Raw genomic sequence first — 27,843 nt, forward strand, 5'->3', positions numbered from 1 at the left:
CAGGAATGGGTAGACAGCGGGGTCGCCGCGCGGGACGACCCCTTGGGCCGCGGAACAAAGCCCCGCGGGGGGCGCGCAAACCGGGTACCAGACGGGGCAGGGAAGCCCTGCTCCTCCCCAGGAGGGGACGGTTGCGGGGCATGAGCGCGATGTTCAAGTATTTGTTGGTCGCGAGGTCTTCAGTCACAGCAACTGTGCCCGCAGAGCCCGGGCGCCAACCGCCACCCTCGATACCCAGCACCTCGACCCGCGAAAGTCGCCGCCGGCTGCGCGAGCGCCTCTGCGCCTGCGCGCCCGTGGAAGCCCCGCCCCCTCCGGGCCACCGGCGCGCGGGGCCGCGCCTCCTCATGGCGGCCGCCGCAGTGTGTGGTATTTAGCGGGAGCGCGCGGCGGGCTCGAGGACGCGCGAAACGGCGGCGGCGGCGGCGGCCAGGGGGGAGCCGGGGCGGCCGTTGCGGGGCGCACTCTCGAGCGGCAGCGGCGGCCCAGAGTGTCCCGTCGGTGTTGGCACGAGGAGGCGGCGGTGGCGCTGCCCGCGGTGGCGGGGGTTGGCGGCGGCGACAGAGCGCGTTTGAGCCAGGACCGGGGTCCGAGGCGCGCTCTCCGCCCACAGGTAAGTGGGGCCCGGCCTGGAGGGAGGAGCCGGCCGCGAGGGGCTCCGCGGGAGGAGGACTTCCAGGCCCGGTCATGGCGGCGGGCGGGAAGGTCGGCCGGGCCGGGTCGCGCCGCCCGAGAGGGGGTGCGGGCAGCCCCCGGACTTGGCCGCCTTTGTCTCGGCCCGAGCCCGGCGGCCCGGCCGAGCGCCGCCCCCCGCCCCTCCCCTCCCCTGCCCGGCCCTGCCCGCGGAGGCGAGCCGGCTCGCCCCCGCCCCCGGCTCCCGGGGCCCGGCAGGCCCGCGCCGGGGGTCGGCCCCTCGCGGCCGGGCGAGGGCGGGGAAGGGCCTCCTCGCCGACCGGCCCGGCCCCCGCGCGCCTGGGAGGCGGGCCTGGCTGGGGGAGGCGCCCGGCCCTCCCTGCGCCCGGGTGCCGGCCTTTGTTGTGAAGGGTCCCGGGGTTTGCGGCCAACATGGCGGAGGTCAGCTGAGTGCGGGCAGTGGCCGGCCCTTCCCTCCGGCCCCTCCCCGCACCGGCCCGGGGGCAGGACGGGGCGACTCAGCCGTCCTTGGCCTCCCCTGCCTGCCCCCGACCCCGGGAGCGGTCGTCCCCGATTGCGCTGCGTTCTTTCCCGCTCCGGCCTGCGCTTTCATTGTGCGGTGGGAAGAATGCAGCCTCCTCCCTTGTTTATGTCGTTAGAGAGGAGATCGCGTGAACGATTTGCCAGGGAAGCTCCAGCTTTTTATTGTAAACCTTGGTTTTCCTGGGTTTCGTTTGTCGGGTAGTTTTGGGGCCTTTCTGGACGCTCCCAGATTTATTATTTAGGAATGTGGATAATCTGGGCCACAGCGTTGCGTAGGTTTTTCTTTTCCCGTTCCTGGAAAGATTGAGAATTTGCTCTGACATCCAGAGAAGTCCAGTTTGTGTGTTCGGAAAATCAGATGGTGTAGCCGATTTGTCAAAGTCGTAGAAGCCGTGAGCACGGATATAGGGCAGGGACCGGACTGCCCGTTTTTAGCTGTTGAACATTTACCATTTCTTGATAAGGGGCTGTCAAGGGTAAATTGTTAACTCTTGCAGCAGTTGAACGTTGAGAGCGCGGACTCTGAAGTCAGACTACATGCTTTGGTTCCAGTCCTGCCCCACCAGTTTGTGACCTTGGGCAAGATACTTAACCTCTCTTTCTTTAGTTGCAAAATAGGGGTAATAACAGTACCTACCTCGTAGGATTGTTGGGAGAATTGATGAGATAGTAGGTGAGGGGCTTAAGGTTTAGAGCAGTGGCAGGCCCATGGTAAGTGCTCAGTAAATGTTTGCTGCCAAGGCTGTTGTTTAATAACTAAATTTATGAGATTATTTTGGCATGTTGGATATGTTGGAACTGCAAAGGTTTTCTTTTAGTGCATTTTGTTAGTTCGTAAAAATGAAAACAAGAGGTTTAGATGATAAATGTCCAGGCATTTGAAGATGATGGCGTTGGAAAATTTCTGTAGTAAGACATCTGGGTAAGTCTTGTGTGATCTAGAACTTAATCAAATTCATGGGTCAGTTTGCTTTTGAGGTCTTAACTTAGAAAAGTGAAACAGTGAGTTTCTGAGTGTTAGGTGTCTATGGTGTCACCGTCTCGTTTGGACATTACTGAAGAGCAGAGTGTAGTGTGGTGATAAATGTAATAGTCTGGTAATTTTGTTTGGGAGATACTGGCTTAAATTGTGGAGGAGAGGATTTTGGTTAGCTGTTAGAAGTTCATGACAAGTAGATTTTGACCTCAAATGGAGTGTACAACTTGTGTAGTTTTTTTGTTCTGGGAATTAAAATATACAACAGACATTTGTGATCTGGAATAATTAGTTGCAATCCTAAAGTTGGCTTTGCCAAAATATTTTCTTTAACTCTTTCATAGAATTGCTTTGCATGACCCCTCTTGACACTTTGCAGCGTAATTGAACATTTAATAATATTTTAAGCTGAAGTACAATTTAAATGATAGATGAGGAACTTTTCAGGATAAATGTTACACAAGCTACAAATTCAGAAATTTAATTCAATTTAGTGTAATGTATTCTCTCTAAGCTTTGGGAAATTTTTACAAAATTGTTGTAGAGCAATATCTATAATTAAAAAGAACGTTAGGCTACGATTAATTGAAGTTACAAAGGAAACATCTAGCTATGGCAACAGTGACGTAATATGGAGAATAGGATTTTATTTTCAGCTTATACAGTGTTTAGAAAACAGGTCTTACATAAGGAGGGTAAACAAAGTTCAGTAAATTTGCAGAGCAACAACTTTGTATTTTGAAGGAATCAATTTACTTGGTTTCTAGAGATTGAAGTTTTTCTTGGCTTAGATCTGTTTTACAGACTTCAGTTATAATTATGAAATGTCCATATACGTCTTATAAAATGTTTTAAGTTTGGTTATTTTTGCTCTAGACCTCACTACAAACAAAATCAGTATATGAAAACCTCAGACTTCCTACCCACCCCTAAAGAAAAACCTAGGTATAAACTTTTCCTCCCTAAAAAAATCCTTAACGGTTTCTTTAAGAAAGATTTTTCTAATGCATTTTGAGTCATTTGGTTTTCCATGGCTAGAGTTTCTATTGCAAAAGGGCAGGGATTGTGGTCTTTTATTCCTATATCCTCAGTGGCTGACACTCAGTACAGACTTGTTTCCTGACCTACTACTTCTATTAATATATTCTTATGACACTCAGATTTCTTTGCTTGTGAAACCTAGACCCATGTATTTTCTTGCTCATAGGTCTTTTTTTTTTTTTTTTAATGACTTCTTTTTAGAACAGTTTTAGGTTCACAGCAGAACTGAACAGAAAGTTCAGAGATTTCCCATATACTCTGCCCTACTCATGCATAACTTCCTCCATTATCAACATCTTCCACTACAGTGATACATTTGTTACAATTGATGTACCTACACCTTATCACTCAAAGGTTATGGTTTACATTATGGTTCACTCTTGGTGTTATGTATTACAAGTTTTGACAAATGATATGTATCCACCGTTAATAGTATCACACAGAAATAGTTTCATTGCTCTAAAAATCCTATGTGGTCTACCTGTTCATCCTCCCTCTTCCTTAACCTCTGGCAAGCACTGATCTTTTTACTGTGTCCATAGTTTTGTCCTTTACAGAGTGTTACGTAACTGGAATCATACAGTATGTGCCTCTTTCACATTGGCTGCTAGTCATGTGCATTTAAGTTTCCTTCATGTCTTTTTGCAGCTTGATAGCTTGGTTCTTTTTTAGTGCTGAGTATTACTGTATTGAGTGTACCAGTTTATCTACTCACCTACCAGAAGACATCTTAGTTGCTGCCATGTCTTAGGAATTATGAATAAAACTGCTGTCGACATCTCTGTGCAGGTTTTTGTATGGACATAAGTTTTCAACTCCTTTGGGTAGATAAATACCAGGGAGCATGATTTGCTGGATATGGTAAGAATGTTTAGTTTCTTTCTTTGTCTGTGCTGGGTCTTAGTTGCACCACGTGGGATCTGTTTAGTCACAGCATGTGAACTCTTAGTTGCAGCCTGTGGGATCTAATTCTCTGACCAGGGATCGAACTCAGGCCCCCTGCATTGGGAGCTCGGGGGTTTTAGCCACTGGAACACTAGGGAAGTCCCCGTTTAGTTTTGTAGTAAACTGCCAGACTGCCTTTCAAGTGGCTGTACCATTTTGCATTCCCACCAGCAATGAATGAGAGTTTGTTGCACCAAGTGCCCGCTAGCATTTGGTGTTTTCAGTGTCCTGGATTTTGCCATTCTAAAAGGTGTGTGGTAGTATCTTATTTTTGTTTTCAACTTGCATCTCCCTGATGACAAGTGATGTGGATCACCTTTTCATACGCTCCTTTACCATCTGTATATCTGATGAGGTGTCTGTTAAGGTCTTTTACCCATTTTTTTAATTGACATGTTCATTTTCTTGTTGAGTTTTAAGAGTTGGGCTTTATTTTGGTTAACAGTCCTTTATCAGATACGTCTTTTGCAAATGTTTTCTCCCATCGGTGGTTTATCTTCTCATTCCTTAACCGTGTCTTTCCCTGAAATTTTCCACTTTCACATACCAAGGTGCTTCCGATTTATGTATCCTGAACTAAAACCTTTGTTTCCAACCGTCCAAGGCTCTCATCTTCTGTATCAGTTAGTCATAGAGCCCTGATTTTTCTGCTCTCTGGTTATTGCCAGAGATCTGGCATTGCTTCTCTCCCTCGTTTTCACATGGGCATTCAGTCCTCTTCTACTTTCTAAGTATCTATTTGCTTTTGGTCTCTGCCTCCTCCCTTCAGCTTTCCTGCTGTCATTTGAGGGAGCTTTCTAACATAGGTGACATAAAGCCTTCAGTTTAAAGTCCCAAGTTCCTTGACACTATATAGATAGTAAGTCGACAGTCCCTCCTGAAGCTGGCTTTTGTTACTTTCCTGCCATTTTCAACTACGTACTTGCAAGGGCCTTTGCATACCACATATTCTCTTCCAGCTAAGGTCTGTAATCTCAGCTTGGACATCACTTAACTGATGTGCTCTTCCTGGATGCCCCACCTTGAATTGGGTGTCATCTCTCTGTGTTCCCATAGCACTTTCTGCCGGACCCTACTACAAGATACATTGCACGGAACTGTAATTTTTCTCTTCTGCTTTGCCTTCACAGATATAAACTGCAGTCTCTATGAGGACTTTGCCTTGATCACCCCTGTCTAGAGTTTATTACTGTTGCTGGCATGTAGTTGGTGCTCAGTAGATATTTATTGAATGGCTAATACCTTCACACTGTTTTATTATGCTCTTCTAGCCTTATCCTCCAACATTTCTTCTTTGCCATACCTGATTAAACTGGATTCTTTTTTGATTCTTGAACATTCTCCATACTTAATTAAATGTCTCTGTGCCTTTTCTCATGATTGTACCTGAAGTCCTCAGATAATCTGTCTGTGCTCCTTTGGGCAGATAACTTACCTCTCTAAGGCTTAGTTTCCATTAGCATGTGAGCATCTACTAAGCATATTGCTGCCCCTTGATCCAGTATCCTGGCAGCTAGAGGCAGTGTAGCCAAGTGGTTAAGAGCCAGAGCTGGATGTGTGTCTAGCATCTGTTACTAATTGTTTGTGACCTTAAGCTCTGCAAGAGCAGGGACAATGCCTACTGTTGCATTTAAAAGCACATTACTTAACAGAGAAAGTGCTTACATAATTAAAAAAATTAGTTGTTGAATAAGTTACTTAATTTCTCTATTACTACTTACATTCTGGTAAGGGAAGAAAGTAAAATTACAAACTGTGATATATACTATAAAGGAGAAAAGAGTAATGGTGAGAGGGAGTCTTGCTGTGAGAAATGGTGATATTTGCTGTTTAGTTGCTAGGTTGTGTCCAACTCTTGCGACCTCATGGATTGTAGTCCACCAAGATCCTCTGTCCGTGGGATTTCGCAGGCAAGAATAGTGCAGTGGGTTGCCATTTCCTTCTCCCAGGGATCTGGGAGATCTCCCCAGGATCTCCCAGGGATCAAATCTGTGTTTCCTGCATTGGCAGGCGGATTCTTTACCACTGAGCCACCTGGGAAGCCCTGCATTGCTATTTAAGCTATGTTAAAAGGATAAGGAGTTCTTTGAAGGAGAGAAGGGAGACTATGAGGTTGAAGGAGCAGCAGAAGTAAAGACCCTGAGGCAAAAATGAACATGGACTGTTCCAGGAACTGAGAAAAGAGAGTGTTGCTGGATCAAATGGATGAGGGGGAGAGAGAGGCAAGGATCAGATCCTGCAGAGTCAAAGTAAGGAATGTGAATATTAAGGGTACTGAGAAGCTATCAAAAGGTTTTAATTAAAAGAGTAACAATCTTCTTGTAAGATTGCTTTAGCTCTTTAGGGGGGCTTCGCCGGTGGCTCAGGTGGTAAAGAATCCGCCTGCCAATGCAGGAGCTGCAAGACACGTGGGTTAGGTCCCTGGGTTAGATCCCTGGGTCAGAAAGGTTCCTTGGAGATGGAAATGGCAACCCACTCCAGTATTCTTGCCTGGAAAATTCCAAGGATAGAGTAGCCTGGCAGGCTACAGTCCATGTGGTCGCAAAGAGTCAGACACGACTGAGCACAAATGCCTAGCTCTTTAGAGAATAGAAGGCCATTTCTTTGATCAGGCTTCCCTGGCGTCTCAGTAAAGAAATCTGCCTGCACTGCCGGAGACCCGGGTCCGATCCTTGGGTTGGGAAGATCCTCTGGAGAAGTAAGTGGCAACCCACTCCAGTATTCTTGCCTGGACAGGGGAGCTTGGTGGGCTGCAGTCCATGGGGTCGCAAAGAGTTGGACATGACTGCACAACTAACACATTTACTTAGATCAGGAAGCACAGTAGTTGATTATGACCTGGATTAAGGTGGTGATGGCTGTGAATATGAAGAGAAGTGGATGGATTCGAAATGTATTTTGGGGACAGAATTAACAGGGCTTACTGATGGATTAGATATGAGAGGTGAGGGAAGGAAAGAATTAGGTGGTTTCTGGCTTGAGCAACTGTGAATCATAGTGCTATTTACCAGGAATGAAAGAACTAGGAGGGGGTTCGCAGATAACAATAAAACTCAAAAAACAGAAGGACAGCAAATAAACTTGAAGTTCTGATATGTTGGATTTAAAGGTATCTGTGAGACATCCAGAATGACCAGTGAGGTAGAGGAACATCACAGAAGCCAGATGGGAGATAGTAGAGCATGCTCAGGTGTTAGGGAATGGTCCAGTAGAAAGAGTTGAGTGCGGGAGAGAGGGAAGATACAAGTGCGAAGTCCAAGGGGGTGAGAGGACACTGCCCAGAGGTCTGGGTCACTTCTTCCATTCTAAGAGGGAAGGAAGTGGCAGGTCAGCATTTGATGGCTTCTCTTGTATTTTCTAAAGGAGGTATGAGTGAAGCCATCAGTTGAGTGTTTAATTGGTTAGTGATCACTGTACTACAGCTGGTTGAAGGCATAGCAGAGAGTGAGAAACTGAGCGGAGGGCGGGAGAGAAGATTCTGTAATATGTCACCAGCTGGGACACCTGATGCTTACTGTTCTCAGGAAATTGTAGAATACCTGAAGTATTACTTCTTTGCCCCTACACTGTAAACTCTTTTGAAGACGTATAGGATAACTACGTATAGAAATGTGCTCAAGATTTTAAGGATACAACTTAACGCATTTCACACACTATTGTGACCAGCTCCCATGTATCCCATTACTTTTATTTTGATTTTTGTGGGGAGGGGGAGTAAGTCTTCTAGAACTCTAGGCTGAAAGATACAGGTAATACAGTTCATTAGGGTTCAGTTTATTCTCCAGGTTTGAACCACAGTGACCAAAATGATATTGGCAAAGATCTTTTATTAGGTTTAAGGTTGCCCAGTCGTGTTGAACTTACTTGTGGCTTTTGTTTTTGCTTATTTTGAATAGCAGGGGAGTTGGGAGCATGTGAAAATAGAAAAGAAATAGAGGAAAAATCTTTGGAGAATGAATCTATATTTATAAAGCTGGTACTAACCAGTGAGAAATATTTTCTTCGAAAATGAGAAGAATTTAATACCAGTCTTGAATTTTGTGGGAAGGATTGTACTTGTTATAGTTGTTATTGTCATAATTGACAGGCTTAGCCTAGTAATGGTTGATACAGCAAAATTGTGTTGTACACTAACTTTTGTACTTCAGTTCTTGATTCGACTAAATGAAATAATCTAATTGTTAAAAACTTGCTTTTTCCTGCCTTTGTGTTTTACCTTTTAGCTCTTTTGAGCTCAGCTAAAGTTGAGTTGTGGGTTTTTTTTGTTGTGTCAGGGTCCCTGATTTAGCTTTGTTGGGGACAGCTTTGGATATTTTGTTAATACAGATAGTTTCTGAGTTAATTTCTACAGACATTCTTTTGATTTTGCTTGGAGAGGTGATCAGATAAATTTTGTCTTTTAGAATTAACTTTTAAAGTGCTAAGTTTAAGTTTTTTTTAATATAAACTAAAATATATGTACATGTGTTTGAAATATGTAGGGTTTTAAAAATGTGAAGAGGCTGTTTTTTAAATAATTTTTCCCAATAAGTAAGTATTCATCTATTTGAGGCGTTTTAAGAAAAAAAGCAGTAGACAAAATCAACTCTTGATCTCTTAATGTTTAAATTTGTGTGTGAAATCACTAGCAGTTTGCTAGCAGTAACTTGTGGGGACACAAAATAGGCACTAAATTTAAATCCCCAAAGTAATATATATGTTTTATGGAGCATATGAGAAATATATACAGAAATGCAACCCCCACCTTCCTCATGATCATTCATAATGTGGTAATTGAAAAGTGTAACCATTGTGGACATTTTGGTGCAGTTTCTAGTCTGTGTGTGTTACACATTCTTTTAAGATACACATTTTAAAGTCAGTTTCTTTGATCTGACTTAATCATTGTAGATACTTTCCCTCTAAATGATTACTACTTGTCAGTAACTATACATGTTTGAGGGGCTTCCCTAAACTGCGTAATTCCAAATGATGAAATTTGTGTTTATACTCTGTAGTCTATATATTCTTCCATCTTAATATTTTGTGTATGTATTTGTAGTTCCTTGGTCCCAACTCTAGGCTTTGTGATTTCTGGTTCTGAACTTGACCTCCCTTCCCCCCTTTCTAATTCCTTAAGTCTTTAAACCACATTTGGCAATTTGTATGCCCTTCTCGCTTTCTGTCCCATTACATGGTGTGTATGTACATGCGTACATATATAAAAAGACAACTATCTCTTTTTTCTCTTCTAACATAAATGGGATTGTAATACATTCTGTGGGCTTTTTTTCCCTCTACCTGTTTAAACAATTTGATTCTTATATGTTAATAGGTATAAGTCTGTTTATTTAAAAGAAAAAAAAGGCAGCGTACTATTCTATTGTATGGATCATCATTTAGTCACTTTCTTCATCTAGAGCAGTTTTCAGTTTATTTGCTCTTACAAATAGAGTTGCTGTAAGCATCCATATATATACACCTTTGCCAATGTGTAAGTCATAAGATAGACTCTTGAAAGAAAAGCTAATGGATCAGAGTATACAAACTTTAAATTTTGAAACAAACTGCCAAATATTCTTAGAAACTTTCATAGTGGACATTTCCAACAGTGTAGGGAAAGGATGTTTCCGCAGATCTTAGCCAATCTTTGAAAACAAATTTATATTTGTAATGTCTTAAGTAATGCATGCAGTTTGTGACAATTCATATCAAGTTTTTGAACTTTTTCTTTTAGTCTAGCGTTTTACATGCAAAATAATTCAAAATGAAATATTCCTCTAGGCCTTTTTTTTTTTTTAAAGAAAAACTACCTGCCATATTCCTCTCTAGATGTCTTTTTCCAGAAGCAACTACTTTAACCTCTTTGAAGTGATTATATTTTATTTACGTTCATTGTCTCTAGATAACATGCTTATAATTGTTACTTCAGTATTTCAGTTTTAGGCTCTATTCCTGTTATGTGTTTAACTACCTTTCCTGCCCCTCATATGTACAGACCCTTAGCATTCCTATACTCTCCTAATTTAGTAACATCATAATTTTGTGTTTGCATTATTATGACTGTAAAAGTTACAATTTGAGCCATATAGTAAATGGTTACTTTTTCTTGGACTTATTTGTATAATTTTCCTTGTAGTTCATATTTGTCCTTTCTGCTCTGTTTTCTCTGTGTTTAATCGATTTTAACAAGTATTGCTCTATTACATCTAGCTTTGGATATTATTGCTCAGAAGTCCAAAGCTCTTCTGCTTTCTAATTTATTTATTCAGCTAACATATTTATTGAGCCTGCACTATGTGTCAGGCACTGTGGAAGTGTTTGGGACACATCATTGAACCAGACAAATTCCCATTTTCCAGGTGGTGGAGGAGGGATTACAACAACAACCATATCGCCAACAACCGTAACAGATAAGTAAATTGTATAGCCTGATAGATGGTACTACATTTTATGGACAACAATAGAGTAGAAATGGAGGAGAGCGAAGGAAGAGGAGGAGAGGCAAAGATTGATAACCATGAAGGAGCAAGGGTTAGGAAAAGGGGTCAGTGGGCAGAGTGTGGTCACTGTTTTATTTAAATAGAGGAGACTGGATAGCCCTCATTGAGAAAGAGGTATACAAGCAAAGATTAGAAGGAGGTGAGAGTCCTGTGGATATCTCGGAGAAAAGTATTTTAAGGCAGAGACCCAAAGGAGCAGCCTGCCCTTAGGGAACAAGGATACCAGTCAGCCAGTGAGGAAGGAAGAGGTGGGAAATGAAGTCAGACAGTAACGGGGACATATCATCATTGTGCTGGGTCTTGTAGACTGTTGTAGGATTTATCTTTTACCTGGATATGGGAGATTTTCATAGATTTTTTTTTTTTTTTTCCCTTATTGCTGTGCTCTGAATTGGTGGGTGGGGTGGGAGACAAGGATGGAAGCATAAAGACTGGTTAGAAGGGTATTGCAGTAATCCAGTTGAAAGATAATGATACGATAGTAGTAGAGGTGATGAGGAGTAGATGGATTCTGGATTCATTTCTCAGGGAGGTACAAAATTTCCTGGTGGTTTTACACATGTGATATGTAGAGAAGAATCAAGGATAACGTCAAGACTTTTGGAATGAGTATCTGGAAGGATGAAGTTTCCATGAAGTGAAAGGAACGCTACTGGTTGAGTATTCTGGGAGAAGATAAGGAGTTCAGTTTTGACCACCCTCCTGTAGAAATGTCTGGAGCTTCCCTGGTGGTTCAGATGGTAAAGAAGCCACCTGGAATGCAGGAGATCCAGGTTCAGTCCCTGGGTTGGAAAGATCCCCTGCAGGAGGGAACGGCAACCCATTCCAGTATTCTTGCCTGGAGAATCCTATGAACTGAGGAGTCTGGCAGACTACAGTCTGTGCGGTTGCGAAGAGTTGGACATGACTGAGTGGCTATGCACGCAAGCTGTGGGAATGTCTAGGAGACAGCTGGGTAGTTTAAGACAAATCTGAAGTTTTTTTTTGTTTTTTAATCTGGACAGAAAAATGTTGAGGTCCATGACAATATTAGTGAAATTTTAAAAACACAAGAGTGAATGAGATTACCAAAGTGAAGAAAAGTGGACCATGGACAACTTCCAATATCAAGAGTTTGGGGAGAAGAGCAGGAATCAATAAAGGAGACTGAGGAGCACCTGGTGAGGCAGGAAAACCAAGAGTGTGTAGAGTCAGTGACAGTTTACACAGCAGGAACCAGGGATCTGATGAACTCTGTCTGATGTTGGTGACAGTTCAAAACTTGCAAATTAAATACAAACAAAACTGCAAAACCAGTAAAATTCAAATTACTCTAATTTATGAAAGTATTGACTACTACGTGCAAAGTTGAAGTCTTGAAACAATATGACGTATGGAATTGACTTACGCTGTAGGTTCTTTTTGAGTTGAGCACACCAAAGTTATCCCATAAGTGTGGTCACCACGTGATGCGTTTTCTTACCAGTGTATTAGTGCTTCAGTGAAAACCATGATGTCATCTGGGCTTCACTTCATGCAAATGCATCACTTATGTATTAGGTCCCCCTCTATTTTTCTCTTTAACTTCCCGTAATTAGAGTACTGTTAGTACCAACTTGGAGCCAGTGTGACCATAACTGTAGACAGGAGCATTCAGTTACATTGCTAACAGATGGATTCAGATGATTGAGAATGTGCTAATGCTGTTTTTAAAATAACTAAACCCAAGAGAAATGTGGTACCTGCCCAGAAAATGGAATCTTAGTTTGATGAAATTTAGAGTCTAAGTTAATTCATGTGTTACATCCTTATTCAGAGTAACTAAAATGATTTGGCTACAGTTTGAGATGTGATGCTTCTGTGACCCCATGGACTGTAGCTCGCTGGGCTCCTCTGTCCATCCTTGTCTCCAGGAAAGAATACTGGAGTGGGTAGCCATTCCCTTTTCCAGGGGATCTTCCTGACCTAGGGATCAAACCCAGGTGTCCCACATTGCAGCTGGATTCTTAGCATCTGAGCCATCAGGAAAGCTTCTTTAACTATTTCAAAGGAGTGTAATTTAGTTTGAGTAAGGCTCCATGAATTTTTTAATATGGCATTTCCCCCTATATATTCCATTGTTCTATAAAGGTAGTAATACTGGATGCTTGGGGCTAGTGCACTGGGACGACCCAGAGGGATGGTATGGGGAGGGAGGAGGGAGGAGGGTTCAGGATGGGGAACACATGTATACCTGTGGTGGATTCATTTTGATATTTGGCAAAACTAATACAATTATGTAAAGTTTAAAAATAAAATTAAAAGAAAGAAAAAAGAACTGTTAATCATATAATGTATTAAGACTCTTCAGTGTGACTTTTTATCTCATTTAATTTCTTCATCTCTCAAGCTGTGTGTTCTTTTCTGTTGAGCTTAGTATCACCAACTCTTTGTAGGTTACTGCCAGTGTTGATCTGCTTTAAAATTTTTGTTCTCTGTGTATTTACCTACCATTACTTGTCAAGAAGAAAGGGAAGATGGATGGGTTGTATGTTAAAGTGTAAAACTGGGTACAAAATACAGGGAAGAATTTTGAAAACATAGTTTAACATCAAGATGGAGCAAAAGAACAAAGATCTACTGGAATGTGTGACAGTTTTACATCCTGAGAGAATATAAAGCCCAGTCAGATTAGTAAACAGTTGTATTCAAACTTACGTAACTAAATGATGCGAATGTGGCTGCTTTTATCTAGACACAGTGAGTCTTGGTGATACTGCAGAAGTGATTGTGGTGTAATTCTGACTGGTATAGTTCCAGTAATTTCAAGTGAGTTCCCCAAAATTCTCTTTAGTGATATGTGGTATGACTCTAAAAGGTTGAGCGCCTGTTTAATCTCTTCCTGCTTCTTTTATTCTTGCTGTGCAGCATGTGGAATCTTAGTTTGGTCTTAGTTTCCTGAACAGGGACTGGCCCGAGATCCTTGTAGTGGAAACTCAAGAGTCTTAACCGCTGGACTGCCAGAGAAGTACCCTGCTTCTCTTACTCTTATTTTTCTCCTCTTCTCTTCTTGATTCTTTGATTTGATTTAATGTCTAATGGCTTAATGACTGTTAGGTTATTCCACTTTAATACAAAAAATTCAAAAACAGCTACTTGATATGACTACAGATATAATGTAAAGAATTTAGGGAATTTTTTTTTTGGTCAGTTTTTATGAATATTGAAGTTTAGTTGGATGTGAAGTTGTAATATTCTGTGTAAGAGTGAGAAGATTATACATACTTTTCTTAGGGTTATTTGAAAGAAAATAAGATTCAGGGACAAAGCCAGACAGTCTGGCTCTGTTCTTATTACTACTCAATTTTTCTGATCTTCAGTTTCCTCATCTGCAAAATGGAGATACAGCCTTTATGAGTATAGACTGTATGAAGCTCCTGACATGATGCTTTACAGGTTGGTAGGTGGTCAGTTGGAAATTTCTATCATAGCAGACTTTGTTGTCGTTATCACATTTCAGACACTGTCCCAGGCTGAGGTTATGAAAATGAATACAATAGGTTGAAACAACAATTTTCAGTAAAATCTTGGGTAATCTGGGTCTTTTTAATTTGGTGATTTGTTGCATGTGTTGTTAGTAATATACCAAATGTTTCCATATACTTGATCTTAGTTAATGTCCAAAAATCTGTTTGTTTGTTTTTTAATATTTAAAAAAATTTACTTGGCTGTGCTGGGTCTTAGTTGCAACATGTGAGATCTTTGATCTTCAGGGCAGCATGTGGGTCTTCGGTTGCGACATGTGGCATCTAGTTTGACCCAAAGTCCATGGTTTACATTAATGGTTCACTCTTAGTGCTGTGGGCTTCCTGTATGACTCAATGGTAAAGAATCCACCTGGCAATGCAGGAAACTCGAGTTCAGGCCCTGGGTTGGGAAGATCTCCTGGAGGAGGAAATGGCAACCCACTCCAGTATTCTTGCCTCGGAAATCCCATGGACAGAGGAGCCTGGTGGTCTGTCTAGTTCATAGAGTCACAAAAGAGTTGGACACGACTTAGTGGCTAAAGAAACAACTTAGTGCTATATGAGTTTTGACGAATGTACCCACAACTATAGCATACAGGATCATTTCACTGCCCTCAAAATCCTTTGTGGTCCACCTGCTCATCCCCTCGCCCAGTCTCTGGCAAATACTGATTTTTGTTTTACTGCCTCCATACCTTTGCCTTTTCCAGCATGTCATATATAGTTGGAATCATGCAACGTGTAACCTTTTCAGATTGGCTCTTTTCACTTAGCAGTACATATTTAGGGTTCCTTCATATCTTTTTGTGGCGTGATAGCTCATTTTCTAAAATTTCTGAATTATATTCCATTGTATGAATGTACCACAGTTTATCCGTTCACTACAGAAAGACATCTTGGTTGCTGCCGCATCTTGGGAATTATGAATAAAGCTGCTATAAACATCTGTGTGCAGGTTTTTGTGTGGACATAAGTTTTCAACTACTTTGGGTAGATCTTGGAGATCGTAATTGCTGAATCTTATGGTATATGTATCGGAGAAGGCAATGGCACTCCACTCCAGTACTCTTGCCAGGAAAATCCCATGTGCAGAGGACCCTGGTGGGCTGATGTCTATGGGGTCACACAGAGTCGGACACGACTGAAGTGACTTAGCAGCAGCAGCAGCATGGTATATGTATAGTTTTGAATAAACTGCTAAACTGCCTTCCAAGTGGCTGTACAATTTTGCATTCCCACCAGCAATGAATCGTTGTTCCACGTGCCCATCAGCATTCGGTGTTATCAGTGTCCTGGATCTTGCCATTCTAAAAGGTGTGTGGTAGTATTTTATGTGTGCTTTAATCTGCATCTCCCGGATGACAAATGATGTGGAGCACCTTTTCATGCTCCTTGGCTATCTGTATAAATGATGAGGTGTCTGTTACAGTCTTTTGCCTACTTTTTTCCTTTTTCTTTTTTTAATTAATTCATTTTTGGCTGTGCTGGATTTTCCTTGCTTTTTGCAGGCTTTCTCTAGTTGGGTCGAGTGGTGGCTAGTCTTTGCATGGGCTTCTCACTGTGGTGGCTTCTTCTGTTGCGGAGCTTGGGCTGTAGGCCGGGGGGCTTCGGCAGCTGTGGCACGCCATTTAATTGGCATATTCATTTTCTTGTTGAGTTCTGTGCAATATTTTGGATGGCAGTCCTTTATCAGATATGTCTTCTGCAAACATTTTCTCCCAGTTTGTGGTTTGTCCTCTCATTCTCTTGACATTTTTACTTTTTAAGTCTAGGTGATGAATCTTTCCGGGTTCACGCCTTTGATTTTTCTGAAAAGTCATTGCCAAACCCAAGGTCTTCCAGATTTCTCCTGTGTTATCTTCTAGGATTTTTATAGTTTTATGTTTTACTAGGCCTGTGATTCGAGTTAATTTGTGAAAGGTGTAAGATTTGTGTCTAGATTTCTTCTTTTGTTTTGCCTGTGGATACCCAGCTGTTCCAACACCATTAGTTGAAGTCTTTTGTTTTCTTCCTTGTGTTGTTGCCTTTTGCTCCTTTGTCAAAGATAAGCATGGTGTTGTTGTAAAATATTGTTATTTAAAGTAAATTGTAAGTCTCAATTGTGAATTGAGATTCACAATTGTGAATCTCTTTAAGGTTCTATCAAGCAACAGGTGTATTTTACCGAGGAGTCATCAGGGATGAGTGAGCTCTGGTTATATACGTGCTAATCCTTCATACTGTTGTACTTGAGTTATTTATTCATTCAGGAATATTTGAGTACCTGGTCTGGATGGGCACTGTCCTAGGTGCTGGAGCTAGAAGAGAGAACACAATAAACAAAGTCTGCTTTGATGAAGCTTATATTCTGCAGAGCTTCTGAACGAGAAGTTAATGGTCAGGGAAGCTGGGAGTTCTCAAGACCCTTCGAGGGTCAAAGTTGTTTTTCATAATAATGAGACATGAAAGTAAATTGAGGTTCCCAGAGGCTTCATGACATATGGTATCTTCACAGATTAATTGCATAAAGTGAAAGTGAAAGTTGCTCAGTGGTGTCTGAGTCTTTGTGACCCCATGGACTGTAAGTCCATGGAATTCTTCAGGCCAGAATACTAGAGTGGATAGCTTTTCCCTTCTCCAGGGATCTTCCCAACCCAGGGATTGAACCCAGGTCTCCTGCATTGCAGGTGGATTCTTTACCAGCTGAGCCACAAGGGAAGCCCAAGAATACTGGAGTGGGTAGCCTATCCCTTCTCCAGAGGATCTTCCTACACAAGAATCAAACCAGGGTCTCCTGCATTGCAACTGAGCAGATATTAAATATCCAACTTTGGTTTTTCTTACTGTATCATATTAAAAAGATTTGCAAAAAACATAAAACATAGATGCTCTTCTCCCTATTATGGAAGATATTTTTCATAAACATTTAACATGTAGATTTTTACAGGTTATATAAAAAATGTGATGTTAATTTTAACATATTTAAAGTTCTTCACTTGAATTTCTAATATTGTAAAAATTAATACATATAAACCACATTGACAAAATGCTCTTTTGGGATCCTCAATTTTTTAAAACTTTAAAACAGTAAAGACAAATTTTGTCTTACATGGCCAGATAGGCTTAAAGGGCTTTAGGAGTCATGAAAGTGAAAAGTGTTAGTCACTCAATCATGTCTCTTAGTGACCCCAAGGACTCTTTGTGACCCCAAAGAGTAGCCCGTCAGGCTCCTCTGTCTATGGGATTTTTCCAGACAAGAATACTGGAGTGGGTTGCCATTTCCTTCTCCAAGGGATCTTCTTTACCCAGGGATTGAACCTGGGTCTCCCACATTGCAGGCAGACTCTTTACCGACTAAGCCACCAGGGAAGACCTTAGGAGTCAAACATAGGGTCTTTTCATCTCCACCCTTGGAAACAGTCCTAGATGTAAGTGAATGTGCTTAACTGTATTCCAGTAAAACTACTTACAAAAACAGGCAAGTGGCCTGCAGCTGTAGTTTGCCAATTACTGGTACAAAGGGTTCCTGAAACCAAAAATGTTTGAGAATTGCTGTTTTCAGCGAAAAGCTGGTATTGAGGAGGAGAGGGAAAAGGACAGAAGACAGACAATAAGTAGTAAGAAATTATTTAGCAAGTGAATTTCATATGGCAAGAGATAATATGAAGACAGTAAGAAGAGTGATCTGGTCTTTAGGAAAGGCCCCTCTAAGGTGCTGACTCTTACTCATCTTCCATCTTTTTTTATTTACTCTTTCCTGGCTACATTGGGGATCCCTCTTGTGTTGGGAGGGAAAGCAAAAGATAGTTGAATCTTACTAAACTTAAATTCAGAAAAGGTTAATTTTTCAAGTTGAATTAGAAAATGTCCAAAGAATATCTGCTTTACAGGATCTAGGAAATTATAACATTGCCCAGATTAGAACACTGACCTATTTTATATGACATTTAGCAAGTTCTTCTGTGTCATTTTTCTCTTCTGAAAATGAGAGAGTTGGTTAAGATCTTTTCCAAGTCTAAAATTTTTGTATAATGTCTGTTGGCCTAGGATGCCATTTACCACCCCTTCTAAGTCTTCCTTAGTCACATAGCTCTTCAACTCCCTTTTTTTTTTTTTTTTTAAAACTAGCTCTGTGATCTGAAATTTATTTGAAATCCATCTTCTTTTCTATAACATGGGGGATAAATGCTTGACTTGGAAGCTCATTGAGGACAATAGCTGGTACATACAGATGCTTGTTAATGAATGTCCAGGGGAGCTGTTTTAGTGAGAATGGAAGAAAAGTCCCTTCTCTGTCTCCTTATTTATTTAGTCTGCTGTCCCTGGAACCATTTAGGTTATCGCAGTGAGAACAAAATCACTAACCAAGAGTGACGCTTCAGTGCGGGACATGAAAATTAAACATGGAAACTTTAATAGAGAGGTTAAGAAGTTCGAGAGCAGTGCAATCTGAATTTATGTGGCCATTCCAACTTCAGGGAAAGGAAAGGGAAGCAGCCTTTCGTTCCATCATACTCTGCTCCCTTGTTGGGAGGTTGAGGGTATCTAAATAATTAAATGTTTTAGCATATCAGGAGATCAGTAACCTTAGCAAAACCAAATTTATGAATAAGAACTTGAGTTCTCTTGGAATGCAGTACAAAGCAAGGATCAGAATGATGAGAAAAAATATGTAAAGACTTTTGAAGATAGATTCAGGAGAGTTAGTATCAGAATTATATGAAGAAAAGAACTGAGTAATGGTAAGAGTTAAAAAAGAACAATTAGAGGAAAGGTCCACAAAGGTGAAAGGTTTGTCTTGAGATTGAAAATACTTGCTGTTTGGCTTGTGCCCATGACATATATCTAGATGTTCTGATGAAAATTTCTTCCAAAGAGAGAGTCCTAGAAGCCACCTGTTAGGGTAGAAAAGTTACTTGCAGAGGAACAAGAATAAAAGTGAGGTTAGGTTTTTGATCTGTGTAGTTACTTATCAGAAGACAGCAGGATTTATGTAATTCTTAGGGGTAAAATGGTATGACTAAAATTCTGAACTTGTGCAATTTATGCAAGAGCTTCAGATTGTTAAGATTGAGGTTTGACCTGCCTTGTTTTGGGAGATGTTTATGGTTTCATTTTTGAGGTTAATTTCATTTTGAGGTTAGATTCACTGTGAAATAAAAGTAATAAGGAAAATAGTGAAATAAAATTAGGATATAGAATTATGCTGTCCAGTGGGGCTTTCTGCAGTGACGAGGATATGGTGATAACTATTTTGCATTCCTATCAGCAGAGCTTAAGAGTTCCATCTCTTAGATATCTCACAGGATCTCATTTCTACTTTGCATTTCATCTCTTATCGCAGTTTGGTATTTAGCATAGTACCTAATGGGTTCTGGTTAAGTATTTTTGGTTTGTTTTGTTTGTTTGTTTTACTAAGTATAGAAGCCTCAAAATACAGTGATTTAGGGAGTAAAAAACAGATACTCGTTATACATTTAAGTTATAGTTTGCATTTTCCTCTCCATCTGCTGTCATCACCTTTGTTCAGACTTCTGCTTCTACGTCTTCTATCAGATCTTTTGTCCTGGACTTCCCCCACTTAAGATCGTTACTTTTATTGGATATATACATCTTATTTTGTGGCTACAACGTTTTTTGAATTATCTTCAGGAAAAGAGCTTTTAGGAAAATACTATGTACAATTTTTTAAAATTACCATTAGTAAGGTACAGTTCTGGAAACTAAAAATAGATTGCTTGATTTTTTTTCCCCCCTTGGCATTATTGTGTTATAATGAAGTTTGATTTTTAACTTAGTGTTTTAAGCTGTTGAATTTTTAAGGAGACTTGCCATAGTTTTAATTTTGTGGTAGGCATCTTTGAGGGGGGCCATTATTTGCATGTCATGGTAACATTTGTAAACTGCAAGAAAAATGAAAGGCACGGCATTGTTGTATATTCATTAAAATGCACAGGCACAAGGTTATGATTAATCAGAGAAATTGTTCATTAGTTATTTATAATTTAGAATAGGAAAAAAGGTACCTATTGAGACTAAATTGAGACTAAAAGTTTGAATTTGTTTACTTAAGTGGTAAGTTTGTTAATGTGGCATAGCAATGGTTAAATGCTCTAAAGTTACTAAGGCTACTAAGGCAACATTAAAGGCTGATTCTAAAATGTTTTTATTTAAATTAAAGTCTATTTAAACTTTATACCAAATGGGGCCTGAGATGTAAGCTTTATTTTAGAACGGGTAAGTAATAGTGGACTCTTGATAAATTTTGGAATTTTGCTAACTTTGGATTCTGTGGGCTTGTCTTAGTGTAATGTAGTTTTTGTAAAAATTTATCTCATAAAACCAGTTTAAATAAATGTTCTACCTAGTCGAGAAATTCTACTGTATTGTGCTAAAAATTAGTTAAAATGGTAATTGCTCTTTGGTAGACATGTTTGATGGAGAAGGCAATAGCACCCCACTCCAGTACTCTTGCCTGGAGAATCCCAGGGACGGGGGAGCCTGGTGGGCTCCTGTCTATGGGGTCGCACAGAGTCGGATACGACTGAAGCGACTTAGCAGCAGCAGCAGCAGACATGTTTGATAACCTTACTAAAGCTAAAGGCATCTTTTAGAGTATACATCTGGAGCCCACAAGTTCTTGGTCTCTAACTAATTGATGACTTTAGGCCAGACAAGTTAACTTTTGGAATTCTGTAAGTGAGCACTTACATATTTTGGAATATGTACCACCTATGATATATATAACTTACCCATCTTCCTTAATCCAGACAAAAGCCATGCAAGGCTAGAAATACTGTCCCAGTTTTACAGCTGAGCAGGTGGTGAAGACTGAGTTTGAATTCAAGTGTAGATGATTCCAGCACACTTCCATTTTTACTGTCCTGACTCACTTATTCAGAGGTTTGTCTGCAGATTGATTTTTAGATGGTGGTGTAAGGATCTGGGTATGGGTTCTTTGTATATAGGTTCTTTTTGTATAGGTTCTTTGGAAGTTTGGGAAAACATTTTTTTGCTTGAGAAATGTCATCCCTTTTACTTGTTTTTACACATTTGGACTCTGTCCTAAATCTGTCTGAAGATTTTCTGCTCTAAAACATTTGAAGTCTTCTGCTCTAGAAACCTGAGACCTATCTATAATGACTGTGTATTAGAAAATTAAAACATAGATTATCATAATTTATATTTTTCAGTGAACAGACTATTTTCAGTTATATTTCTATTCCTAATGATGTTTTCTGTAGTCTAATACCAAAATGACATTGAGGTGATTGAACACACTATTAATAGGGTGGGGAAGTGATTAAGAGTTAAAATTTTATGCTGAAAATGGCCAGATTACAGCACAGGGTTCACACCCCATTCCACGTCTTGGTGCCTTTAAAGGCTGCACTAAGCATGATGTAATGACAGGTTAAACCTCTGAATGCCTGAGCTGACGCAATGCAGATTGGAGGCCCTGGACTTTATTGGGGCAAGGGTAATGCTTATTTAAAAACAAAACAAGCTACTCTGTTTAATAAGGCTGTTTAAGATGGTTTTCCTAGAGTGGGAAGAGAATAAAATCTAAATTTGGAGGTTAAAGCAGGGGTTTAATATGGTTATGTGTGCTTACTACTCTCACTAAATCTTCTCGAAGGGAAAAGGAGTTTAAGGTGCTGACGGCGGTAAAAATGGAGAAGTGAGTTACAGTTGAGATAAGGTAGTTAACGCCAGTTAAATAGTTATTGAACGAAGTAGGGAGAATGCTTTTACTTTATAAAAATCTAGCGTCCGCAGGGTTAACTGGCAGAGTATAGTGCAGAGATGCTTGTCTGGTCGCGTATTTCCCATATATTCTGTGTAGACTTTTGGGTTGAAACCATGCAAAATTGCCGATATCCTACTGTTTGGGCCTACAGAAATGGAGTGTTTCAGCTTCTAGTAAGCTGATGGCGTGTGCAGTATCGCCGGGGAGTGAGGATCGCGGGGTTTTACGCCGGGTTTTACTCGGCTGGGTGCCTGGGTGGGAGTTGCGCCCTCCTTGCCCAGGAGCCGCTTGGGAGCTGCCCCAGACAGAGTGGGGCGGAGCCTTAAGCCCCGCCCCCATACGCCGCCGCCCCGCCTCTCGCCAGCAGCGGCAGCCGCCGCCCTGTGCAGAGAGAGCCTGCGGCCCCCTGGCACTGCGTTGGCGCAGGCTTTCCAGCTGCGGGCCGGATCCTGCAGTAGTAGCTCGAGCTGGCACCGAGAGCGCACGTAGTCGACCAGTCGCCTCTACGCACCCTTCAGCCCTGTTCTTCACCGAGCTGGCAGGAGCCTAGCCGATGAATTTGGGGAAGACAGACTTCCGAGACAGACGAAGGTTTAGGGCCCAGCAGAGGACAGCTCAGCAATGGCTCCCATTTTTGGAGACGCAGGCGAATTTGAGCTCCTGGGGAGGTGTGGTCGACTCCTCTTGGAACAGGAGGGGGCATCAGTTCTCTTCTTCAGTAGCCAGTGCTTCTGAGGAGTGAATGGAGTGTATGGAGTAGGGCATGTGCATTCTTTTGAAAACTAGACCCGGGACATGTTTAGGAACAGAAGGTATCCAGGAGAGCCCTCTGTTGCAAATTGTCTTTGCTTCTGGGGGAAAGGCTATGAGCTCTTTGACTTATGACCGGAAAGTCTCCCTTACCTTTTCTGTACTCCTGGAGAGGCGTCTTGCTCACTTGTTTACCAGCATCTGGGACAAGGAAGAGAAAAGGTATTGCTATTAAGAGACTGTGTTGCTTAAACTGTGAAACGGGAAAGTTGTTTTGAGCCTCTGAGACGGACCAGGGAATTGCTGCAACAAAATTGACCTGGCAGTGATGTTCTTTTGATCAGCCGTGCTTTTCTCCGTTTAAACCAAACTTCAGGTTATGTCATGACTGCTGCAGAGCTGTCCAGACACTTCAGTCCTTGGTTCCTACTTCACGGCTGCTGTGATGTGTTTGGATTATTTTTCTGTGTGAAGATGGAGTGAGTTCCACCTTCCAAGCTTTGGGAAGTTTTAGCAGCTACTGTCCTGTAATACTTAAATTCACCAGAAATAGAAGCCATATTTTACTTGTTTTCACACTTTGAATAGGAATTTTAAGTTGTGCTTTGTACGTTTGGAAAAATAATAATGTATATTGTAATGTGAGTCTGGGCTATTGATAAATGTATAACTTTTGCTAGGTCAAAAAATTAAAACAGTAATATTTTTCTTGCTTAGTAGTTATATTATGTTGAATACAAACTGAGTTTAGTGACCAGCTGGTTTTGGTTTAGTGATTTGAAAGACATTGGCTTAGATTTTGTGCCCAGGGAATCACTTCCCAGTTATTATGTCGCTCTCTTAAATGAGCTGCATAAAATGGACCATGAAATAAGCATACATACGGAACACTTTGGCAATGCTAAGCCATTGTTTTACTAGTGACCTAAAATAAAATGCATGGATCATCATATGCAGAAAAAATCTCAGGGGTAAACTGAATTTCATGAGAGTTCCTTTATAGTGTTTTTGTTGGGCTGAACACTTTGGTTGTTTATACAGGGCTTCAGTGATGAGAATTGATTCCTGTTGTCTTAAATCCATGTGATGAGCCATGTTATGATAGAATTCTTGTGATACTTTTGTTTCCCCTTGACTCTAGAATATTTCTTTAGTGACAGTGGAATTGATCTGTTTTGGGGTTTCCTGGGGGAGAGGTTTCACTCTCAATCCCCATTTAAGGTTCCTGTCCTTGAGTAATCTATGAGTATGTGCTTGTGCTCAGTCGATCAGTACATGGGGTCTGACTCTTTGTGACTCCGTGGACTGTAGCCCACCAGGCTCCTTGGTAGATGGGAATTTCCCAGGTAAGAATACTGGAGTGAGTTACCATTTCCTCCTCCAGGGGATCTTTCCGACAGGGATCAAACCTGTGTCTTCTGCCTTGGCCGGTGGATTCTTTACCACTGAGCTGCCTGGGACGCCCTATCTATGAGTAATAGAACCCAGATTGCATTTATGTGGTCTCACTGATAACCAGCATTATTTTTTTCAACGTTAAATTCTTTCCAACAGAATAACAATTATAAATTAAGGAAACATTAATTTTTAGGAGTTGTCAAATTTTGATTCTGTAGAAATATGGCTTGTGGTTATTGAGTATATACTCTTAGGACATTAATGGACTGATTTTTTTGTCATCCCCAAGAAAGCAGCCCACTATATCCTGGGAAAAGGTGCTTGTTTTATCTTTAATTCAGCTTGACAGGTTAGTTAACATTGTTGATCATTTCTTCCAGATGGCATTTATTTCTTAAATAATGTTTAGTACTGTGCTGATGAATGCTTGAGCAACACTGGTGAACTCTATAATACAATATAAGGAATTCTTTACCTGTTGACTCTGTCCTTCACCCCTAACGTTGTGTGAGTCTCTCTGATACTGTTTATCTTTATTCTTTATCTTTTCCTGACTCTCCTTCCTCTTTGCAAATTATACCTGATTTATATTGTAGAATGGAAGTAGAACAGAATGATTTACTTCTGAATACCAGACTCACAATCTTTTAGAAGGTGGCCCTCTATTTCTCCTATATACTTCCTCACTTTTGAAGGGGGTCACAGATCAGTAGGAAACAAGATTAAGATCTAGGTGGTGTTAACATTCCATGGAGATGGATGATAGGATGGCAGGAGACTTCCTTTCCCCAAATAGATCTCTTGAGCAGATAATATTCACCATCAGAAAGAGTAATCAAAAGTCAGTACCCTGGTGATCCTTTGGATCGTGTATAACTCACTGAAGCTGTCAACAGCTGACTTAAGAATGGGGAAGAAATAGAATGAGGAGGGCAGTTGAACACAGAGAGGCAGGGGAAATTCCAGTCAAAACTGATTTCATTGAACTTAAACTATTTATACAGTGTTCCTTAGTTGTTTAGGATCCAAGTTTCTATTTTAGCATTCATTGCATGTAGTCCATTCAAGGATGATTTTTTAACATTTTTTAGAAAAAGGGAATGTGCTCTGGACCATTGTGGAAACAGAATGTACAGTGCACATATTTCATGTAATCTATGTTGTTTTAAACCCTGTTTGTTTTCCTTTATTTTGCTTACAGCAAATGTTGCACTAAACTTAAGTATTTTTGGCAAGTAAATGTTATTTATATAAAACATGTTAGAGTTGTAATTATTTTTCTCCTCCTCCTTATTCTTTATATTTGTGTTTTTTATTACAGAAATGAGCCGTCAGACTGCAACAGCATTACCTACTGGAACCTCAAAGTGTGCACCGTCCCAGAGGGTGCCTGCCCTGACGGGCACAACCGCCTCCAACAATGACTTGGCGAGTCTCTTTGAGTGTCCGGTCTGCTTCGACTATGTGTTACCACCCATTCTTCAGTGCCAGAGTGGCCATCTTGTTTGTAGCAACTGTCGCCCAAAGCTCACATGTTGTCCAACTTGCCGGGGCCCGCTGGGATCCATTCGCAACTTGGCTATGGAGAAAGTGGCCAATTCAGTACTTTTCCCTTGTAAATATGCCTCTTCTGGATGTGAGATAACTCTGCCACACACAGAAAAAGCAGACCACGAAGAGCTCTGTGAGTTTAGGCCTTATTCTTGTCCGTGCCCTGGTGCTTCCTGTAAATGGCAAGGCTCTCTGGATGCTGTCATGCCACATCTGATGCATCAGCATAAGTCCATCACAACCCTGCAGGGAGAGGACATAGTTTTTCTTGCTACAGACATTAATCTTCCTGGTGCTGTTGACTGGGTGATGATGCAGTCTTGTTTTGGCTTTCATTTCATGTTGGTCTTGGAGAAACAGGAAAAATATGATGGTCACCAGCAATTCTTCGCAATTGTACAGCTGATAGGAACACGCAAGCAAGCTGAAAATTTTGCTTATCGACTTGAGCTAAATGGTCATAGGCGGCGATTGACTTGGGAAGCCACTCCTCGCTCTATTCATGAGGGAATTGCAACAGCCATTATGAATAGTGACTGCCTAGTCTTTGACACCAGCATTGCACAGCTCTTTGCAGAAAATGGCAATTTAGGCATCAATGTAACTATTTCCATGTGTTGAAATGGCAATCAGACATTTTCTGGCCAGTGTTTAAAACCATTGCATTCAATTTCACAGAGAATAAGGCACCTGTCTGCCTACCAACCAAAAACTTGTGGTAGGTGGAAGCTAGACACATGAAGGTAAATAAAAGGAAAGGCTGTTAAATACAGGAAACAGTTGCATGTAATAACACTAATATATTTAAAAATAAGTCAACAGTAAACCACTGAAAAATAAATATATATATATATATACACCCAAGATGGGCATCTTTTGTATTAAGAAAGGAAACATTGTAAAATAATTCTGAATTTGTGTTTGTTGTAGATTGAGTGTACCGTTGAAAAATACTGGGTTCTGGTTTTTTGTGTGCCTGTGCGTGTGTGCGCGCGCGTGTGAGTGTGTTTGGGTTCTCCTTTAACCGACAAGCCATGTTGAGTGGCCTTGGGCCACCGCTTCCCTCTGTGAGTCAATGCATCGTGCTGCTGTGTGTGTATAGTTTTTCTGTGTGCATTTGCTAAGTTTTATTAATTCTAGTTTTTCATTAAATAAACTTGACTTTCTTTTCTGTAATTCAGGTTTTTCCTCACTTTTTTTTGTACCTTTTAAAGTTAGTGTCTTTTTGATATGCATAATTGTTGATGGTAAAATTTATACATGTGTTCGATACATATTTTCTTTTCCCCCATTAATCAGTTCATTAGAAATATTCTAAATTCAACTGTTTGTGAAGATATGAGTTTCAGAAAGGAAAGATAACATCAGAAGAATTATCAGAAGCTAGTTAAAGCAGCTATAAAATGGTCTCCCTCTCTTCTCCAGTTGACTCATACCTTCAAACTTATTCTTTGTAGGTTAGGGAGTACTGATTTTTTTTTTTTTTAACTACTGGGGAAAAAAAATCAGGCTCCCCCTTCCCCCCACATATCTTGGACAAATCACATATGTTTAAAATTTCTTCTTGTATTTATTGGTTTTGCAAAAGAAGGCATCGTCTCACACAGTATTTGTAATTAAAAGCAAATCATTTGTTAAAAAACAGGCAGTTTGCAAAAAAATGTTTTTGGTCTTTTATAATTCTCATTAAAAGAATATCTGGCAAATTAAAAACTCTTACGTGTCTGCTTTAGCTCTTGTTTGAAGATAAGCAAAAGAATGCGTTATGGCCTCTGTTCGGACTAGAGAATCTTGTTTTCTTACTTTCTCTAGCTTTCATTTTGGTTCTTGTAACTGTTAGGAGGCCAATTAGTTAAAATACTGATCACTCCCCACCCCCAACCCCCAGACCCCTTTAACAACGAAAAAATGAGTGTTTTACAGCCTAGTGGTTAGAGCCTGGCTTCTGCAGCCAGACTTCAGGGACCTACATGCCTATGCTGCCTTTACTCACTAATCAGCTGTGTGATGTTGCACCCCCATTTACTAGTGTGTAAAATGGGGTTAATTATGGTAGCTACCTTCAAGGGTTAAATGGGATGGATACAAGTTACCAAGGACAGTGCTCTACACTTAATAAGCACCCAACAAATGTTAGATATTCTTATTATACCTGTAAGTAGCACCATATAGTTAACTTTTGCTAGTTACCCTGAAGCACCTAGAAAGATTATGAAATTTCCCTCTGATTGGCTAGAGATCATTTTATTTTGTGCGGGTTTTATGGGTACCCTATAAGTAGAAACTGAACTGAACTGAAAGGTAGAAAGT

The 27,843-nt window shown here is 40.9% G+C and overlaps 1 protein-coding gene across 3 annotated transcripts; it reads left to right on the forward strand.

Moving 5' to 3' along the window:
• The first annotated feature begins 329 nt into the window (after window positions 1–329).
• On the forward strand, window positions 330–27,246 carry SIAH1 (siah E3 ubiquitin protein ligase 1). Of its 3 annotated transcripts, none has more exons than XM_027513686.1 (2): window positions 330–613; window positions 25,304–27,246. In XM_027513686.1, the coding sequence occupies exon 2, from the start codon at window positions 25,306–25,308 to the stop codon at window positions 26,152–26,154; it is 849 nt and encodes a 282-aa protein (XP_027369487.1). In that variant the 5' UTR covers window positions 330–613; window positions 25,304–25,305; the 3' UTR covers window positions 26,155–27,246. The 3 variants fall into 3 exon arrangements, with proteins under 3 accessions (XP_027369487.1, XP_027369488.1, XP_027369486.1); XM_027513687.1 differs by lacking the exon at window positions 330–613 and adding an exon at window positions 1,094–1,320; XM_027513685.1 differs by lacking the exon at window positions 330–613 and adding an exon at window positions 20,640–22,806.
• Window positions 27,247–27,843: the final 597 nt, after the last annotated feature.

Source organism: Bos indicus x Bos taurus, chromosome 18, assembly GCF_003369695.1.
Source record: "Bos indicus x Bos taurus breed Angus x Brahman F1 hybrid chromosome 18, Bos_hybrid_MaternalHap_v2.0, whole genome shotgun sequence".
Lineage (NCBI taxonomy): Eukaryota > Metazoa > Chordata > Mammalia > Artiodactyla > Bovidae > Bos > Bos indicus x Bos taurus.

Bases quoted from the DNA above. Each gene is read 5' to 3' on its own strand.
- SIAH1 (XM_027513685.1), top strand. From the start codon at position 22,716: ATGACCGGAAAGTCTCCCTTACCTTTTCTGTACTCCTGGAGAGGCGTC. The intron at 22,807-25,303 runs GTATTGCTATTA...TTTTTATTACAG, and splicing joins TGGGACAAGGAAGAGAAAAG to AAATGAGCCGTCAGACTGCA.